The 20,619-nt window shown below is 52.5% G+C and overlaps 1 protein-coding gene across 1 annotated transcript; it reads right to left on the bottom strand.

Annotated features, from left to right (window-relative positions):
* Positions 1 to 1,698: 1,698 nt before the first annotated feature.
* On the bottom strand, positions 1,699 to 14,038 carry LOC114865692 (TGF-beta receptor type-2-like). Its single transcript, XM_029167022.3, has 7 exons — positions 13,788 to 14,038; positions 11,881 to 12,022; positions 11,326 to 11,516; positions 8,905 to 9,674; positions 8,132 to 8,273; positions 3,227 to 3,351; positions 1,699 to 2,730 (listed from the first exon to the last, which is right to left on the bottom strand). Exons 1-7 carry the CDS (start codon positions 13,858 to 13,860, stop codon positions 2,551 to 2,553), a joined length of 1,623 nt encoding a protein of 540 aa, XP_029022855.1. The 5' UTR covers positions 13,861 to 14,038; the 3' UTR covers positions 1,699 to 2,550.
* Between the last annotated feature and the right edge of the window lie 6,581 nt (positions 14,039 to 20,619).

Raw genomic sequence — 20,619 nt, 5'->3', positions numbered from 1 at the left:
ACCACTTGACAGGCGAGCGATTAAAACCGCTGTGAGGAATGAAGATGGAGACTCAGCTGGGCGAGAAAATCAGTCACAGGAATATGCGTTAAGTTGCCAACAGCAGCTGTTTAAATGCAATTAGGTCTCGCTGGGATATGAAATGAGTCTGGTGCCTGGCGATTGGTTAGTGCCACTGACTATGAGTTTTCGTAATGGAAAGACCTGTCACGTCCTGAGCTCAGCCCCTTCGTTTTCACACCACAGTGGTTTCATCTTTTACTCACAGAGCTCACCGGATCCGACGCTTCAGCCACGGCTTCACCCGGGCGCCAGCGTCCATGTGTGCAGACTCCAGTAGAGCCCTCCAGTAGAACCAGTATGCCCTCTACTGGTCAAAAGACAAAAGGCAGGTATCAGGTACGTTCAAGGTTATTTTCTCCTGCAGCGTTGTTGGCAATCAAGTAAATCAGTGTGCACAAGCTCCTTGATTAAGCAAATGCTGTGATAGCTCTGGGCACAGATGGATCCGCAACGAGTGACTGAGCACCAGGGAAAAAACAGCAAAAAGTCAAAGCGACAACGTGAAATGAACCTTTGCTATTATTTTTATGAAATTCATTCTCAAGGTAAAGTGGAATAACAGGATTAAACCTAACAGGATTAGAGTTGACTGACTCAGTGCGGTTGACGATTCACGTGTAATTGCTTTACACTTGTCCCACACCATTAGTCGAACTGCTCCAAAGAGTGGGGACCCGTTCTGGTGCTTCGCGGCTGTAGCAGCACGCGAGACGTTCACACTAAGAGGTGTCAGCGAGACAAAGCGACAGCGGGGAGAATCCATTGTGTCGAGTTACGGATGTTTCCCCCTTTTGAAAACTTGACTTCGTTGCTGCAGGAGAATTGGCATCATGAAAATGAAGAGAATGGCTACGTTTGTTCCCCCTGACACCACTGTTGTAATCCATTTAGAATGTGAAATTATAAATCATTTATCATCTGCATGTACGTCCTGCGGCGGGGTCCAATTTGTCTGCTTTGCAGCCCACACCAAGCGTGCCTTTGGTGTAGTTTATGTAAATAGAGAATGTAAACTGTGGGGAGGGCGATGGAAGGCTCCCCGAGGTGACACGTCAGCCCACTGCAGCTGATAAATCACTCTCTACTATCCCCAAGTGCAGCCGTTAAATACTTCATGCATTTGCAATCACTCCGCTTCACAACTGCGCCTGCTTAATAGCTTTTGAACGAGACAAATGCACCATTGAGGGGGTGCATTTTAGGAAAGGAGGCGACGAGCGCAGACGGCGGCGGGCTCCAGATAAAAAGGAAGGTCAAGGTCGTTCTGTCTGGTGGACGCGCTGAGGTTCAGCTCCCACAGCGTGGAGCCACGCCGGCCCAGCCTGTCCGTCAGCACAAATGTCACGGTTGCCACGTCTGACAGATTCCCAGCATCTGGAAACGAGCTCGAGGCTCCGTCGATATTTTGCTGTGCGTGAAACCAGGACGTCCTCATGACCGGCATTCAGCTGAAGATGCAGGACTTGCACTTGCAAATTAACCTTTATTATTGAATTTGAAAAAAAAGGCACACGCCTGCTCGTCCTGCTGTGGATGCTGGAGGTGGATGCCCACTGGCTGACCCCCACTGGGATCAGCAGCATTAGCGAACACTCGTGTAATGACAGCAATAAAAACACAGAATGGAAGCACGAGTCCTGTAACACTTTTAATTGTGGCTTTAAGTTTTTTTTACACAAACGTTAGATATAAATCTGAACACAAGATCAAAATCCCATAGCGATAACAAAAGATACTCATAGTATTTTATATATTCTTTACTTTGGGTTACACAGGTTTCTGAGTAATACACACATACAGTATATACACACACACACACACACACACACACACATTCCCTTTTTCCTTTCAGGCTGATTTGCCGCCTTTGTTTTACAGTTCGTGGTCCCTTTAGATTTGGTATCAGACTTCCCTGCAGAGCATCGTTTGTCCGGCTGCTTCCATTCCTCTGCTGGTGCTAATTTCCATTTCATGCTGGAACAAAGAGTTTGTTTGAATCCTATGTCACATCCACCAGCTCCTGGGAAACAGTGCGCAGACAGTGGGGTAAAGGGGCATATTAGTGTCATTAAGTGTCCTGGCAGTTCACACTCTTTGTCTGAACGCCCTTTTTCCAATATAACAACACTGAATATATATCATTTGGTGTGCATAGATACAGATAAAGTGCAAACAGCATTTGGTTAAAGAGGCTTAAGGTGATTTTCCTGCTTGTTTATGACGTGATCCAGTCTTTTAAGCATGTACTGTACAAGAAAGTTGCTGACTAGCATTCATACTGTTTTTACTTCGACCCTGATCTATATTCTCTATGCAGGTCCGTCTCTGGAAGCTGCTTGCTCTCCAGTTCGCTCCTCCATCTAAACTTGGTTGAACCCATGGCAAACAATGCTTCCATTGGAAGTCCTTCCTCCTCCTCCTCCTCCTCGAGCTGCTTGGCTGGAAATTCCTCAGCTGCCCTAGTGTGGGCTGTGCTTCTGTTGACCTCTACTTCTCATCCACCACAAAGATTTCTTCAGGAATCTTTTCCTCCGAGTCGGAGCGATCCGACAGCTTGTCCAGGTACTCGATGTTGTCGAAGCGCTCTGCAACGCACTGGGCCGTCAGACGAGCCTCGGGGTCGTGGTCCCAGCATTCTTCTATAGAGGCGCCCACGATCTGAATGCCCTGCAGGGGGAGCAGTGGAGCACAAAGGGAACCAGTCAATAATAAGAAGAATATAAAGCATGAGTGAAGCACATTTCAGGAGTCCGAGTCCAATTAATAACTAAATATTTCTTCTGATAATCTAGGAAATCACATTGATCATAACAAAAACGGTTCATAATGATGTTCAGTCATTATTTCGGATGATGCATTAGACTACAGCACACTCCTTCCTTTGATCTTTCCTGTTATGGCAACCTAGGCCAAATTAGTCGGCGTGCTGGCCTTTCACCAGTTTGAAAACCGGGATAGTAATTTCCGTCTTTTATGTAATTTCCCAGTGGACGAAAACTCTTCTCGGCAGCGGAGGAACTTCAATTGCTTCGCAGTCCTTCCAGTGGAAACGCAGGTAAAAGGCAGTACTGTGCCTGCTGTGGGAGCCAGAGTAGCAGCCACTCCAGCTCACCCACTCTACACAGTAACACATGTATTCTTCACTGACACTGGTGGCACTCACTCTGTGGCTGAGCCAGCTGTTGGGGATCTCCGGTCGCCCCCGGTCTCTCAGAACGCTGTCCTTCATGCTCTCCACACACGGGTGCTCCCTCAGGTTCCCGAAGGGGGGCTCATACTCTTTGACCTCTGCAGGAGACAGACACAAAGCATGAGCCCGACAGCCGTCTACATACAGTACTGTAGTGACCTGTGTGTGCGTGCGCAGCTCTGTGTCAGGCAGCAAATACACATTAAAAGCAGATTCTGGTCGGCTGAGAGGCAGAGCGCCGTTGAATAGAGAGGCTAGATCAGATGGCAGTGGCCCACAGCGCACACATCAACAACACCCCTCAAAGGATTCACTGTGCGCTCTAAATTAAAACTGCTGCTTGCAAACTTTAAATAGCTGCGCAGCAGCACAAGCATCCACAGAGCCCTGTCGCTGATAGAAAGGCCGAGGGGGAGATCTGCCGAGGAGAAACACTTATTATCATCACATTTTTACCCGCAGCTTCAGTGGGCTTAAAGTATCTCACCAACACAGCTCCGGCTTTGTGTCCGCTCTCTTACACAACTAAATCCAGACTCTCATCGCTGGCAATTTACCAGCCGACTTTACTCAGGGCAAGATATCAAAGCCGCGGCCTGGAGAGAGCAGCCTGGAGACGGAGGCTGGAGAGAATCCCAAGAAAATCTCTCTTCATATAAATTAATACATTTCCTGAGTGAAACAAGCAAATTCCAGCTGGGCTGCGAACTGTGGAGGGAGTGCACAGAGCAAACAGGAGCGTCTGGGGAGGCGCAGCAATAAGGCAGGGCTGTGGAGCCACACGTTTATGAGAGAAAGGCAGGAGTCAATGATTAGCTCAGGAACACTCGCAATAATGAAGCAATGGAGGCCATACGAGTTTCAGAGAATCACATTCCACAGACGTGACCCACACAAAGACTTTCTACAACGTTCACTGGGTGCTGGGAATCACTCTCTGTAATAACAGGAAACAACGACGTCTACACGCTTTCCAGTTCATCTAAACTTACCATAAGTCTATTATTAACAGCCTGCATTTCTCCAAAAAGCTGAATTTCTGAATTTTTTGAATCGTCAGTTAGTTTCTTTTTCTCAGTGTGCACAGACCTAACGACAGTCTGGAGCCTCGCACGCTCTTATTTACTTTACTGTGCAAACAGCAAAACACCTTCGTACGAGGCGGTTCACTCGCTGATCACACAGTTCAGCTGCCGTTTCAGCCGCAGTTTGACCCACACTACACCCGACGAACAAGGAAGAACAAAGCAGCGCCAGACAATCGAGGCTTCCGAGACCGAAACGCACAACTAACGTTGCACCAGCACATTTCCTTGGGTTTTGGAGTAAAAACGTAAACAGAACTCCACCCAACCATCAGCTCATGTTCCGGAGACGAGGAGACAGATGTTTTTCTTGGTTCTGACAGGTCGAAGGGAGTGGACAGCTGTGTGCCGGAGAGCAAATCCACTTTGTAAACTGTTGGCAAACATGTTTATGCGCCGAGCCCCAAACAATGGCTCCGAAATACACGAACCACACGAGTGAGCGCCGCGGCGTAAACACAAGTCTCTATTCCAGGACGGAAGGATCGGCCGGTCCTGCTCCATCATGTGTTTCCCCCCCGTTCGAGCCTCAAATTAAACTCCGGACTAGCAAAGGCCATTGAAAACACAACACAGGGCAAAGTGAGGAATGCTGCGGTTTGCGAAAGCCACAGACTGCAGAGTGACAAGAATCCCGCAAAGCCATAATAGGTTCTGCACAGTAACAATCAGGAGCTCGCGCTGCGTCGGTGGGCGCTGCATGTGCGTCTATTTCCAATGCTGCTTGTCAGACACGTCTGTGGAAACTGTCTGGGATCGGCAGCCAGGAGGAATTCAATCAAATATGGCTTTGGCACAAGACTGGGGACACGTCGCCCTTCAAATGCGTTGTGATGTACAGCCACGACATCAGGGAGCTTTGGAAGTCACTTAAAGGCGACCCGCGAACAAGCGCTGGCCCAATCCACTCGCAGCCGCCGCCGCCGCGGCTGCTTTTCATTAGGCTGCGGTGCTGCCAACACTTGTTCCGTGCTCCTCGCAGGTTGTTAAAGTTATTCGGCACAGATGCAGGCGTGGAGGTTCCACGCTAGCGGAGCTCGTCGTCCTCTCACTGGGGGCGCTGACTACAGCTGATACAAGTCAGCTCATTTAAAGGCCGGAGCTCTTTTAGGTCACGCTGTGCAACAGCCCAGTGAAAACAAAGTCAGGCACACACACATGCATTTTGTCCCTATTTCACCCTAATCAAGTGGTTTAGTCCCCGCATTTTGCCCTCACTCCTCCTCCACCAGCTCACCACCCTGTGCAGCTTCGTAGGCCGGGATGGTCTGACATCTGGAGAGCAGCTGACAGAGCCGCTCCTCCTCTCCAGCCAACTCCCACCTCTCCCTCCAGGGACTGAAGTCATTTCTCCGTCTCCATTCCTCTATGATCCCACTGCTTAGCCCCACCCGCCCGAGGAACGCCCTCCTAGCCTTCTCCAAGCCCTAAATCTGGACCGGCTAAATTATACAGGGGAGACATTTTAGAGAACACAGGCACAGATAAGCAGGCCTGAGCCTCCAATCCACTTTTCCCTTCTCTCGGAGGTGTGTTGATCTCTTAGTTTCCCTCCGCTTCTACTGTCTTGACAGTCTTGGAAGATAAAGAAAGCAAAGTAATGGCTCGTGGCTGACTGATCCGGCAGATCTCAGATCAGACCCACAGCCCCCAGGAACTGTGGCAGCGTGGTTGCCTGCCAACAAGGCGCAGACGGCTGATCAGACATCTGCCTCCGTCAGACACCGGTGGCAGGAGAGGCGCGAGGGCGGCGGAGCTTCACGCGGGTCGTTAAAACGGGGCCCGGGGATGCGTCACCCGACGGCCTGCAGTCACGCGGGCTCAGGTCTGGTCGCGGGGAGTCATGAGTGACTCACCGACCCTCTGCAGGCAAACCTCCGAAACGAGACGCCGGCACTAAACGGAAACGTCTGAAGTTCTTCCAGGATTAATATCTGTGAAACTGTCAGTGGGGAGATTTTTAGTTGTCAGTGAAACCAAAACAAAGTGGCACATGTCATTTGCAAAGGTTCCTCCTTTCATCTGCTTCGGTTTCTATCACAGCTGGAGGCTTTAGTAGTTGGCTCTTAACTTCCATAAATGTGCCACCTTGGTTCCCTGGCACATCTGCTTGTCTCGAACAGTGTGGAAAAAATTAAGAGAGAACATGGGAAAAAGACACTGAGTCACAGCAGCTTCTATCTTTAGGCTTTATTTTGGTCCTAGGGTGGGATGAGAACCCATCTGCTTCCCCTTTCTCAACTAAATCTAATCTAGCCTGTCCTCCCCGTCAGTCTGCGGTGCCATGAGTAAAGCCGGGTGGCCGTCTACAGAGTGATTAATCGTTGCCGCACCTGAAGCACCGAGCGGAGAGCTTGTAGCTCAGCACCAGAGAACGAGACTCTGTTTCTGCAAGGCATTCGGAAAGCTGTGTTTAAACAGGGTCTGAGGCGGTGTTTGCTGGCATGTACAGCGAGGAGGAATGAAAGGCTCGCAAACGAACAGAGGAAGGCAGGAGGACGAGCGGGATGAATGCGGCCGTTGTCCCTCGAACCCCCGGAGAGGAAACCAGCTGAAGCCGCGCTAACCTTTAACCAGAGGGCCTGGATTCATTTAGTCCATCGCTAACGCGCATCCTCCGCGGCCGGCTCCCGAGAGACACCCAGCGCAAGACGTTCTCATAAAGGAGCCGAACGCGCACACAAAGCTAAACTTATGCTAAAAGCTGCACGTCTGGGGACTGGGCTCCATGCAAAACAGGAAATATGCCATTTTCTTCCTTTTGAGCGGCGAACCCGCGCATGTTCCTGCTGCTTGGAAGGAAACGCAGACGGGGCCTGAATCTGACTGGGCCACGGTTTTACTACAGAGGACGCTTAGCTCAGCCGCTAGCAGGGGCTGCGTGGGGGAGGGGTCACGGGGGGCGAAACAGGAAGACGCCATGGCAGAAGCGTTCAGGCCCAAACCCGGCTTTCAATCACTGCTCCGACACAATGGAGAGTCCCCGAAACAAACTGGGCCACAGAGACACTAAAGGGAAGTGAAAACAAATGGCCGACCGTCCACATGAAATACTGCGCCGCAGTTTCGCCTGCAGATAATCATCCATTTCTATTATTTGCACATATCCTGGCCTTGTTTTTGCTTCAGAGTGACAAACACGGGCAACGGGACATTAGTGAAGTGAGGGCTGATCCTTGAGACCTCGACAAGACGGATCGGTGTGCAACGCGCCCCGCTTTCGCTCCGGCGGTGATTAATGGGCCGTGGACGACGCACACATACAGCAGGCGCTGTCACACTGCGCCACGCATGCGGGCAGCGAAGCCAAGGTGGAGTCGCTCACTGTGCTCTTAACTGGTCAAGTCGTCGATACGCTTGTATTCCTCAGAGGTCGGCCGAGTCGCGGAGGCAATTTTTCTTTTTACAGTATTTCTGGGGATATTTACACAGGCTCCAAAGGGAGCTTCATCAATCAGCACCCCATCGATTTCCTTTACCCCCAGGACCCCGGCTAATCTCTAATTTACCAAGAAAAACGCAGGTGTCTCTATTATTACCTAAAGGTCAGGAGTGATGTGTTCCTGCATGCGGTAGAAGCGCCACATAAAGACCGGGCCGGCCATGATTGAGGCAGGCAACCACAGAATCATGATAAACGATGGAAGGAACAGCTCAGCAGCGCTCTGACGTCAACATTACTGCGCGGTCAGGAGGCAGAGATGGCAGATAAATACCCCATCGCACCACTTACTGCAGGACTAAAACACGGCAAAAAAAGAAATAGAGACAGATTCATTCATCGACGTCTTACCTCCGATTGCGCTACACCTGGAGATCATCTCCCACAGGACGAGGGCCATGGAGTAGACGTCGGCCTGCTTGAAGGACTCGATGTTTTCTAGGTTGATTCTGGACTCCAACACCTCGGGCGCCATGTATCTGGCTGTGCCCACCTGCGGAGAGCATATTCAAACGTGAGGCGAGGACGTGAGGGGGGAGCGTGCGAGGCTGCCGTGCACAGTTACAGGCACGTCGCTGAATAAAAGAGCCGCTCGGCAGGAAAAGCCCAGTTAAGTAGACGCGGACGTCTTGGCAGGAAGCGGTGTTTACCAGTGGCAGGTGGTAATTCTGTCGGTAATAAGATGGAGGATTGTCGTGCATCACAACATGTTTGCTGTATGAAATGGGAGGAAAAACAACGGCAGCTCTAAGCTCAACACCACCGCGCTTGTCTTCACATAATTATTACTTTGGAAAATGTGTTCGCCGGCGCTTCCTCCAAATGCATCAGGTATTACAATGCATTAGGTGTTGAGCTGAAAGAGGGCGAACCTTTATGTAATGACTCATTTTCATAACTGTGTGATGTGGCTCTGGCCTATTACATCAGTGTAACAGGTCCATTAGGAATCAATCAAGGCTGGTTGTGTTGTGGCTATAATAAAACGACACCCTAAGAACACTCATTTTATCCATCTGGGGCCAACGCTCAAATATTTAGACGTGGCCTTAAGGGAAGTCGGGGATTAAAACCGAGGACAAGACTCTTTTCAGCCGAGGTCCAGGTGAGGGGGGGGGGATTACCTGCCCGCTGTTGGCCAGCTCGTCCACAGACAGAGCGTTGTCCAGGCGCAGGGCGAGGCCGAAGTCGCACAGGCAGCACGTCAGGTCGCCTTTCACCAGGATGTTGGAGCTCTTGACGTCGCGGTGCGCGATGGGCACCTTGTAGCGGCCGCAGGCGGTGCGGTCGCTGTGCAGGTGGGCCACGCCCTGGGCCAGCGAGCTGCCCAGGAGCCACATGTCGGCCCAGTCGATGACGTGGTGGCTCAGGTACTCCTGCAGGTTCCCGCGCGGCTGGTACGCCGTGATGAGCCAGAACTGCCCGTGCATCTTGCGCTCCTCCGCCGTCAGGAAGTGCAGCACGCCGTCGTGCCGCAGGTCGGCGTCGGAGAAGATCTCCTTCTCGTTCTTCCACGACGTGTACTCCTCGTCCGAGAAGATCTTGACGGCGACCGTCTCGAAGCCCTGCTCCACGCCCACGGCGGAGCCCTGCTTCAGCTTGGCCTTGTAGACCTCGGCGAAGCGGCCCTTCCCCACCAGCACGTCCAGGACGATGGGCAGCAGCTCCGTGTTGTGGTTGAGGTTGTTGGCGTGCGTGGAGCTGCTGTCCGAGCCCTCGTCGTCGATCATGATGGCGCGGCCGTCGCTGAACTCCAGCGGCGGGCCCTTCTTGCGGCGCCGGCTGGCCCGGCGCTGGCGGTACACGCGGTAGCAGTAGAAGAAGGTGATGACGACCACGGCCACGACCAGCAGCGGCACCAGGCTCACCAAGATGACGGCGGGCGTCTGGGAGTCTGGGAAGCACAAGGCCGGAGATGAGGAGGAGGAGGCCCCCGTGGAACGATCAGGTCACAGTTATATTGGGATCAACACTGCACAAAAGCAGCCATGTTGTTTCTGCTGCATTCTCAGCGTTACAGACTGGACAGGTGTGTGTAGACGGGCGCCCGGTCTCTCAACAGCAGAGGAACCTGACTCCCATCTGAGGAATGTCTAGAAGCGCCTCAAAGCTAAAGTTAGCGCTCGGGCCACGAACGCGAAGCGCTCCAAGCCTTGACCCAGGCGAAACCACACATTGTGCCTCTTTATAGCTCATGTCTGATTCTTGTAATTTAGGAGGTGGTGTGTCTGGGAGCTGCTCCGGCTTTGGCAAACAGTGAAAGTTTATGCTTGTGCTCCTTTTATTGTCCAGTTTTTTTGAAGCTGCAGTCATAAAAGAGCTATAAAAAGTATATCACCAGACATAACACACTAAAGAAGAAAACCCCAAGCGTTTGGCAGGTTGAGGAGTTCTAACTTTAATCCTTCATATATAGCGCTGCAACACAGCTTCCGCCCTAGAGTCACTAGATCCACAATATTTGCACAGCAGCTTAAATGTAGTTAAAGGTTGTGGTCACAGAACGCAACGACACGCTTTTTAATAAACAACAGAACATGTGGTTTGAGAGATGAAATAGGGGAAGAGGCTGAGCTGGTGAGACAGCGAGTGACTGCCCAGTCGAGCCCTCGGGTTCTCCAGGGCTTTTTTTTCCCTTCACAGGAAACCACATGTCTGAAATCCTCAACATGGCCCCAGCCAGTTTGTTTGGATTTTCACAGAGAGGAGCTATTTCTCACAACAAACCTGTCGCTGTGCCTCCCGGACTCTTCCCGGCACCGCTGGCTATGAAATACGAAATGCTGAGGGAAATGGCTGTGCGGCGCTCCGGCGGGCGTCGGCCGTGGCGCGTCCGGGCTCCGGCTGCTTCATCGTCGCTGGACGTCTCGCGTCCGCCCCGAGAGCGCGCAGACATTCCTGGCGCAGAGCGAACGCGTTTCCATTACGTGGTTCGCTCTGCGCAGATGCTTTCAATTCGGCTCCTTGTCTCGAGTCAGGTCTCAGAAATGTACCTCTGTGTTATTACTGCCTGGATGCTGTAGTCAAAATACGTCTGATTCCAGAGCCAGCGCTGGAACCGGACTCTGTAAAGCGGTTTGTAATCACATACGGGGGGAGGGGGGGGGGGACACGTGTTTGAGGCCTTACATGACAGGAACCGGTGGAGCAGCGCTAGGCTGAGCGTGACGCTGCCGTTTCATGTGGTGCACAAGCGCTCATGAAGAACACGTGCTGTGACGCGGAACTTGCGTAACCTCTAACGACGTGACGCAGCACCGGCGCGTGACTGGACGTCGGGCCGAAAGGAGCGTGTGACCCGTGGAAGAACCCGCGGGAGGTTCAATGCAACGATATTGGACATGCAACGAAATCATGATAGTAGGATCTTATTCGGGTGCAGTGAGCTCACAGACACATGCTCTACAGACTCCAAGCCCCACAGCTGTGAGGATACTCTGGGTTTATCAGGCAAGCATCCGAACCCACGTTTGGGTCGAGCCCGAGCTACGAGCTACGAGCTACGAGCTACGAGCTACGAGCGGATCCTGACTTCTCTGTCTTACTGTGGGTGAAGAAGAGCTGCTCGTTGCACTCGTCCTCGGTGCAGGAGCACATGAAGAACAGGGAGCCCATGCCGCGCCGCTCCTTCATCTCACACTTGCTGTTATTGTAGTCCTCCAGCACCAGGCCGTACAGCGTCTCGGCCGGGTTGTGGCACACCGTGTCGACGGTGAGGTTGTCGCCGTTCTTCCTCCTTTAAAAAGCCACACACACACAGACCCATTTCAATATAACAGTATTGTTATATGCAAATATTGTCTCGTTCAGCAGTCCAGTTATCAGCGTTATGTAAATGACGAATGTAAATGCAGGAGGTCACGTTTGGAAAAAAATCATACAGGAAGCAAGAGGAAAACCCCCGCACCTGCAAAAATACACGTTTTCAGACATTCAAATCTCGCTCCCTGCTGTGCAGGCGACAGACACGTTTTCAGCAGGGGCTGTCGCCTGCGAGCCGCGTTCTGTCGCCCTCACGGCACCGTTACTGTTAATGAGAAGCAGGCCTCGTTTGACGAGGCCTCGGCTGTTTGACTCATCCGAGCGGAGCGGGCGCTTACCAAATGGTGACGCACACGTCCTCGTCAGCGGGGCAGATGGACGTGCGCTCACAGTCGGCGGTGCAGCTCCCTTTACCTGGGCAGGTGGTCGGACGGACGTCGCAGAACTTGCACAGCCTCCTTACTTTCATGATATAGGCCCCTGAAAGAAGCAGGACGCGCTTCAGTCCACGGAGGGTTAACGCCACACACCAAACACACATGGAAGTGATGAGCAACGATATCTGTTTGTAATAACACAACAAATAACACAATCAAAGCGTTTGTGTCTCTGACACACCCACAGCAGAATCTGAACTATTTCTCCCGGAGGCTCGGACAGACTCTCTTCCCTGTGAAGCCTGAACAATAGGAGCCGCACACGCAGCGGCATCCACCTCTGTGGGTCGTGTTCAGACTTGACTTCCCCCGCGGGCACGCCGGTATCACTGAGACAGGCGGGATTGTGCGATGAGTGCCTGTGGTTTTGATAATCATCTAAGGAGGCAACTGGCAGACGGGCAGGAACAACAAACAAGGGAAACACGGACGGGTTTTCTTGCAGCGGAGTCTCTAATTTGTCGAGCTGATGAGTTGGCTCCGTGTCTGGGAAGGTTCTGCCTCAACTGGGGTTAGAAATAAAAAAAAAAAGGGAGCACAAACTGTCTATGAATGTTTGGAAGAGGAACAATTTGCGTCTGAATGACTATATTTTCCAATCCTCAGATTTAAGGGCTACAGGGTGATTTTAAAAAAAGAAACGCACCTGATAACAGTGAGCAAGTAAAGCAGTGGAGCAGAGAAGCATGTGACAGAGCCCCACGACCACGTTTCCACTGTACATGTGCAGAGGAAGTTAAACACGTTCCCCCGCGTCACCACATGCAACTCGCAAACGAATGGAACGAGTGAAAAAGAAATGCTGCAAAAACGCTGCAAACCAAACACAGGTGCACAGGGAGACGTTTAACCGAGAAGCGTGACTTCGGAGCACGTGAGGCCTGCTTAGCGGTCGCCTCTGACCTCTGGCCAAAGAGGCCTCTGTGTGTGAATGTGTGTGTGTGTGTGTGTGTGTGTCCTGGCAGTGAAAGCCCACTGAGTCATATCAGCTGCTGGGTGGGGTTGGACCTGCAGCACGCAGCAGCACAAGCAGCCACAAGAAGCAGGCAGGATGTTGTTGTGGGTTCGCCTTTTCTGGCCTCGTTCGAACCGAGGCTCCCACACAAATAAAAACATCTGAATGTCATCCCTCGCTGACGGAACAATTTAAAACTCTGCCCCAAAGGTGTTTGGAAGCGGATCATTTGTGAGGGGAGAGTCGGCGCCTGAGCACTGGTGGTAGGAAGGTGGTTGGACCTGGGTAATTATATCATTAGAGGAGCTCATCTCAGAGAGCATGTCATTTAAACCCAGGAGGCGGGCGATGGAAGGAATGAATGGTAGTAATTGTCACCCAGGGCAACATGTAATTGCAGTGAAGGGGGGGAAAGAGGATTAGGAGCAGCCAAAGCCACTCGGTGCCGCCGGGACTGTGCCCGACACAGATGAAGGTAAAACTCGTCTTCCTCCGGGAGGCTGTTAGTAATGCAGCAGCACATCAAGGATGGAGATAACCCAGATGAAGGGGGCTTTAACAGCCGGCGACGGCTGACGTCCGCCCTCGGGCGAGCGGCGCGTTCACGGCGACTGAAAAGTTCGCCACTCCGAAATTAATTAGCGTTTGAGAAACGAGTCGCGACGGCGCGCGTGCGTAAAAACAAACGCGGCGCGACGCGCGTAATTGGCCGCGGCGACGATTTCGCTTTCGTCGCAACGCGTTGAACGGGGCCACGCGCCGAACGCGGCGCTCCGGGAGGCCGTTCGCCGCTTCGACGGCCGCGACGAGAAGACGGCAAGAAAGTTCCGAGAAGCAGAGAGTTGGGACTCACCCGCCCCGTCGAGCGCGACTCCGCCGAGGAGGACCGCTCCCCACCAGAAAGCGGAAAACCGAAGCAGCTCCATTTCCACGCGGACGACGCGCTCCCCAGTCTGTCATTAATTTGGCCAAACGTTGACAACGGCTTAATATCCTCTCTCCCGGACGCGGAGAACTTTCTTCTGTCCGCCTGTTGCTCCCCCCCCCCACCTAAAAAAAAAAAATCCGCCCCCACAGCTCCGGGTACCAGAACGAACGTAAACACGCAGGCGGACTCTGCATGACTCACTGCACCTACGGTGCGCGAGCTTATCGTGAAACAGGAAATCTGCTGTGAGGGGTTGGACATATTCTCGCTCGTCTTCTTCCACCTCCGCTCCTCGGCGCCGCTCGCGCGGGCGCGCACGCGCCCCCTGAACCTTGCCATTAGGAGGCTGACGGGCTTGAAGTGACACGCTCTGAAATAGCTTCACCTCCCGTCGAAGCCGCAAACACTGTGGCGCGCTTCAAAGCGCTCGCACCTTTCAGATCTTATTCAAGGCCGTCAGCGGGGCCGCGCGCCTACTTAATTATAAGCCCAGATTATAATTTCTCCAGTCTTTTAATCGGCAAAAAAACCCCTCTTTAGTCGCTAAATAAATAACTGTTAATCGCGAATGACACAAGAAGCGGTGGGACTTTCTCTCCCAGCGTCACTTCTCATTGAAGCCACACAGAGGCTACGTCCGCTGTAGCGCCCATAAATCACCTGCCTATTTGGGGCTTCGGCGCACGCGCTTTCGCTCCGCACGCTCGAGCCGTGACGTCATGTTTCGGTGGTGACCTCCCGAACCCGCGGCTAATAGCTCTCGGCGCAGGACGTGGACTCCCTCCCGCGCCGGCGGCGCTGCAAGGCAGGGCCCGGACCACGAGGTGGAGACCCGACAGCGCCGTGAGGATGTGGAGCTGCAAACGTCCTGCTCACGGCCCGCGACACCCAAACAGAGCCTTCCAGAACTGCACTTTACTCGCTCCCCTCCAACAGGAAGCGCAGGGAGGCCTCACGGCGGCAGCTGCTCCACTGCACCCAGCGCTCCTCTGCCTTTCAACCAGTTAGCGCTCCTTTTCCTTTCGAGCCGCCCCCATCGCACAAACACAGACGAACAAACATCCCGAGCGCGTTGCTCTCGCTAGCAGGTGCCTGGCGTTCCTGCAAAGGGCTTCGGGTCCCATTCATTCCACACCAGACCAGTGAATTCGTCACTGACCTACATTGGTTTGTCACAAGTCAAGGCTTATCTTGCAGCTATTTCCACGCCACTTGCAGTTCCACGTGGGCTCATATCTCGTTTCACATCTAGCGCTCAGAGACGAGTTACGCCGAACTTCTCATCTTGCTCAAGAATCAACTTGTAGCCGCGTTCAGGCACCCGCTGGCGTCATCTCGCAACTCGCAGACGTGAGTGATTCCGTGAAAAGCCTGGATTCCCACGAGTGGAGGAGCTCTGACTGGTCGCGCTTTGCATCAGTGCAGCGCGTCGGCTTCAGGTGCGCACACACCTCCACACAAGGACAATGACCTGGCACCGAGTCCAGCGGCGCTGGTGACCACGGGGCTCTGGGCTCCGTCTCCCATCGTTAGTCAGACGCTGTGACGGAAGAGGAGGTTTATTCAACAGCTGCCGAGGTCGTCACCTTTGATACCGCAGCATGTTAAGGGCCATTGTTCTGCGGCAGAACATGGATCCTTGTCCAAAATAATGACAAAACATGATTTAGACAGAGTTCAGCAAGCGAGTTTCTCACCTCAAAACGTGTGTAGAGACGAGGAGGGAAAGGAGATATGAGACAAAGAGTTCGTGTGGAGCTGATTAAACAAGATTAATTCTCGTGAAACATTCGTGGCAAAGGTTGCGTTGAAAAGAAAGGTCGGAGGCAGACGTGGGAGTCTTCCTGCTTCAGATGCTGTTGAAGCCGTGTCTTTCATTGTAAGTACTGTATCGGTGCACGTTTGGCGACTTTCTCGCCCCACGCGATTTCAAAGAACCTAATTGCTTCAAGGGAGCTCACGCTGCGATGTGTCAACAGCGCGCTGGCTGAACCCGGACCCGCCATCGGCGCCCGTAACCGCCCCGCGGTCGGAGCGGACCGGAGCGGAGATGATGGAGAATGACGGCGGTGCCACTCACCAGACCCAGATTACAGGGAACAAACCAGTCACGCAGGAGGGGAGGGATCCAGCAAAACGCTTCAATATGGCTCCTAGCCTAGCGCGCTAGCAGGAACACGACGAAGATGACTAATGTAAAGGCTGCAGCACTTTAAGGCGAGGGAACAAGAAGGTTCTGGTTCTGATTGCACAGATGTCAAGTAATTCATGTCAAGGACAACAACAATGAGGACAAGCAGTTCCCAACAGGACTTTGGGGCAGTTTAATGCCTCTCAGCACATTTAAAAACCTCCAACACACACACACACACACACACACACACACACACACACACACACACACACACACACACACACACACACACACACACACACACACACACACACAGATTGAAGATAAAAGCTTGGGCGTATGCAGCGGGGGGAAAAAGCTTATGATAACATGCAACAAGCTTCCCTCCAAATATGCTCAGCGCACAAGCCCAGCGATCATGGTTTCCCCAGAAACCCACTTCTAATAAACATTCGGCCCCGGAGTGTTTGAAGGGCACGTCCTCGTCGGGCTGAGCCACCGCAAGCGCATTTACAAACATCTGCAGATTCTCCCCGATGAGACCCAGGATTCTTCTCTGCGCTTCCCATGGGAATGGCAGCGCCGGGCTCGGCGTGGAACGACATTCCGATCCAAAATGGCAGCTGGGGGTGAATGAATGCCACAGAAAGGGGGCTTTGAATTAGTAGGCGTCGTTGAAACCGATGATACACTGGTTTTATTACTTTTATTACTTCCTCATGGACGTACTCAGTCTCTTCACTACCAATAAAAAAGGCTACTGGGATCATCAAGCAGTCTCCGCTGACTCCAGCAGGTGTAGCGTCTTAGCGCCGTCGCGTTGAGGGCGCGTTAATGAGCCCCCATAACGTCTCCTCCGACTGCAGAAATGGCTGGAGCCGCCGGGTCCACGCTGGGTGTGCCAGCACAGGAAGCAGCACTCATCCTGTGGCACCTTGCTCTTGTTACAGACGGGAAATACCAGCATGACCCAACACTGATAAGCACCAGAAGCCGAGCCGCGGCCACGCGCGCAACAGAGCCCGGCGATAGAGGAACCGCATATTCTGACTTTACGCGCGGGTGAGAAAGAAAGAGGAATTGACTGAGATGGGAAAATAAAGAGGAATCGAGTTTGTGCTGAGCTTCAAAACTTGGTCTAGCAGCAGTTGAGAACACATTTATAACACTAGAGTTGTAAGAACACGGGTTTTTTAAATGCTTAACAAAGGATGTAATAACATTCCTAAGATGCAACAATCTTGACCTTTGACCTCAGCAGCGTGTGTCAGATTTTACATATTTGATCCATATCAAGGGCTTAGGATTCGGCATCCTGCTTCCAGGAATGCGACTGATAACGCCACCGGCCACAGCCGTTCCCAGTGTGGAAGCATTTAAAGTTGTAAAAGCAAGAAGGTTAATCAGGGTTAAAAGGGTTTCAAATGGGAACTAGTCCCAAGGGTCCACTGATAAAATAACCACGTCAGAAATAAATTTCATCAGTATAATAAAAATAAAACTATACTATAAAAGAATGCTTTTAAGTCCTCTTATCCATTTATTATTATTTCATTATATTTAGATACTCTCATCCAGATATGTTTAATTGCAGTCACATTAACTGGGCACTTAGGCCCAACGCTGTGACGTCAGTAGTTCAGATTTCATTTAACGCCTCATTCCTTCATTCCTTTTTCTCAGCCAGCGCTGTAATTTAGCCTCGCCCATTTTTAAATTCGCCGTGACCGTGAACGTGCATTTATTTTCAGCCGCTCCGTGGAAATGGAGGTGAAGCTGAACTCTTGGTGGATGACTTTGATCTGGAGGAGAAAAAAAAAAGGCTGCTCGCCATTTCTTCCTCTCAAACAAACCGTGCAGTTTGAATGTGTGTCTGCAAAAACCACCAGACAATGACTTCCTCCCTCTAGTGGAGCCACTGTGGGACTGATTCAGTGCATTCTCTGTGCTGATGTTGTGGAAGAGTATTAATAAAACCATTTAAAGATGAATGCACTCCTTCCGGATAAAATCGTTCATTTCATTCTTGGACAAAGGCATTAATTAAGACACCTCACTCTGGGTTCTGGAGCCAACCACCTGTTGTTCGTCAGATCCCAGTGCTCTCATCCACACAGAGCGACTGCCAGGTTTCCTGAACCTCCTCACAGAGATCCCCCCCCCCCCCCCCCCCCCCCCCCCCGCCTCCACCTCCCAAAACCGGGAAGATTAAGATTTCTGCGAAAAATCTGCCGTTAGCGCTGGAGCGCTGGACTCCACCCTGGTGCAGCTGTGAGAAAAGGAGATAATATCGCTGCAACTCACCCAGCGCTTCGCCGTCCGCTCCATTCACGCCGGGCGCTCACGTCCGACCCTTCCTGTTCGCTGCTGCTGCTGCTGATGGAGGTTGTGCGTGAGTGAGGGTGGACGCAGGTCTCGCAGCATCATCAGCTGCTCGGTGCACAATGGCAGCGCTGTCGGGGACGTGCGTGGCCTCCGCTGGCACGGCCGACGGCGCTGGCAAAAGCTGCCCCGAATCACAACTCGCTTCAGGAGGGTGTTGAAATTTATTCTGAGAGATTATTCATGGGTTTGTAAATGTGCAATTAAAAATCCAGGGGAATGAAGACAGAAAGCGCAGAGTTACCAGTATATTACATTGAGTTTGCAGCATTTACGCGCCTCCTTTAGCGCGCACAGCAGACCGGAGCTCAGCCATAATAGATTAGCAGAGGGAGGCCTCCCTAAATGCGCTTTCAGTGTGCTAAGATTAAATTCTGAGTGGGAGTAGGCAGAGCCGTCCACAGCAATCCATTCAGGGCCATACTGTGTATTTGTCATAATGTGTTCTACATAAAAGCCTATTTTCTCCACAGCGGCCCATTTTCATGCGCGCTGCCCCCGTCGTAAAAGATCTGCAGAGGAAATGGACCACGCTGCCTCTATTCCAGGACGGCCGCTGCGGTCCAGCCTCATTAAAATGCATTGCCATTATGGCTCGACTTATACGCCGAGTTGCTGCCTAAGCGCTTTGTTTTAAGTGCAGCTGCGGGCCGAGGTGAACTTCCTCCTCGCGCTCGTGCACGAGCGCAGCGCAGCACGCGGAGGCGGCCGGAGTCACGAGAGGTGAAGAGGTTGCACGTCCCCAACCTGATAGGAGTGACAGCTGCAGTGTGTGTGTGTGTGTGTGTGTGTGTGTGCGTGCGTGTGTGAGTGTGTGTGTGTGCGTGCGCGTTATCTGATCCCTGGCCAGGCGACGGGAACAATGACCGCAGCGGAAGCGCGCCCCCGCCGCTCGCTGCGGTCCAGCGGAAGGAGCGCGCTCACCTGAAACGAGCCGCGACGTTGCAGCTCGCGCACAAGACTCGGATTTCTCAAGTGGGGCCTATTGTGTCTGAGACAATTTGTGGTGCGCTGGAAGCGGAAAGCGGGGCAAGAAGTATGCGGAATATTTTGGAAGAATAGTTGACAATTATAAGGTCTGAATGCGGAGCCAGCAGCGGCTATTGTTAGCGCTGCCACTGGAAACGTTTATATTAATAAAATCACTTCCAAAGCGACTCCTAAAAAAGTAAAACGGCTCCTTTGCAAACGCATCTGTATGAAATAATCCCAGCAGGTTCCAGCTCGCTCCTGGTTTTTCTGTCTTTGCTGCACTCGTGACACTTGAAGCGTCTCCAGACTTTATGATTCCACACAGTAAGTTCGGAGCCCTCATCGCTCGCCTAATGAAGCCGCGCGCTCCAGATGTTCCGACTGCGGGAGCTGCCAGCTGCGCGCACCGTCTCTCTCGCTTCTCTTGCAACCTGTCTCTTTGAATTGCACGCGGAGCGGCCGCGCGCGCTCATGGGGAAGCAGAACGGAATGCTCTGGCGCTCGACGTCTTCTTCGGCGCTGTGTACGCGTGTTGACCGGCCGGCGCCACGGCAACCGGGCCGCGCTCCGTCGGTGCGCGCGCGCACATTTGGGCAGCGAAGACGGAGGAACAGCAGGAAAGGCAATAAAGGGCGAGCAGTAAAATGCCAGGCGGCGGATTCCGACGGAGGAAAGGTGAGGCGCTTCTGCTGGGCCCTGTTGGTTTTGGCGAATGTTCTGGTTCTGGCTCACATCATTAGCCAACTACAGCTCAACCAGTGCGTGTCAGAAAACCTGCTTAAACCCTGAACTATATTCCAGCTATAATGCCGTAATTAAGGGCAAATTTAACTGGTTCTGGCAACGTGTCTGGGCCGACGTCCAGCCACACAACACTTATCTCATAGAAACTCATTAGAGGTGCATTATGGAGTCCAGCAGATGTTCACGCTCGTTCCCAAGGCCGACGATGAGAGGAGGCTTCAGCCGCGGAACCACTGAGCACGGCTTCAACAGAAGCTACGAGCTTGGCCTCTGCTCGGAATCGAGGTTCTGGTGAAAGCGACGTTCATGAACCTTTGTGTTGCAAGAACGCAGCGATTCCAAGTAGACGGCCGACTCACACATTTCCCTGACGACTCCCAGGCTGCGATGCTCGATTCAGGAGTTTGACTGGAAGAGGGCTGTTTGAGGGGAAACCAGACCAGAGGCAGCCAATGGGCCGATCACTGTCGCGACCCCAGGTCCGACCTGCAGCTGGCACAGCCGCGCGTCCAGATGAGTCAGATC

This window comes from Betta splendens, chromosome 11, assembly GCF_900634795.4.
Source record: "Betta splendens chromosome 11, fBetSpl5.4, whole genome shotgun sequence".
Classification (NCBI taxonomy): Eukaryota; Metazoa; Chordata; class Actinopteri; order Anabantiformes; family Osphronemidae; genus Betta; species Betta splendens.
This window is presented reverse-complemented; position numbering and strand designations above follow the sequence as displayed.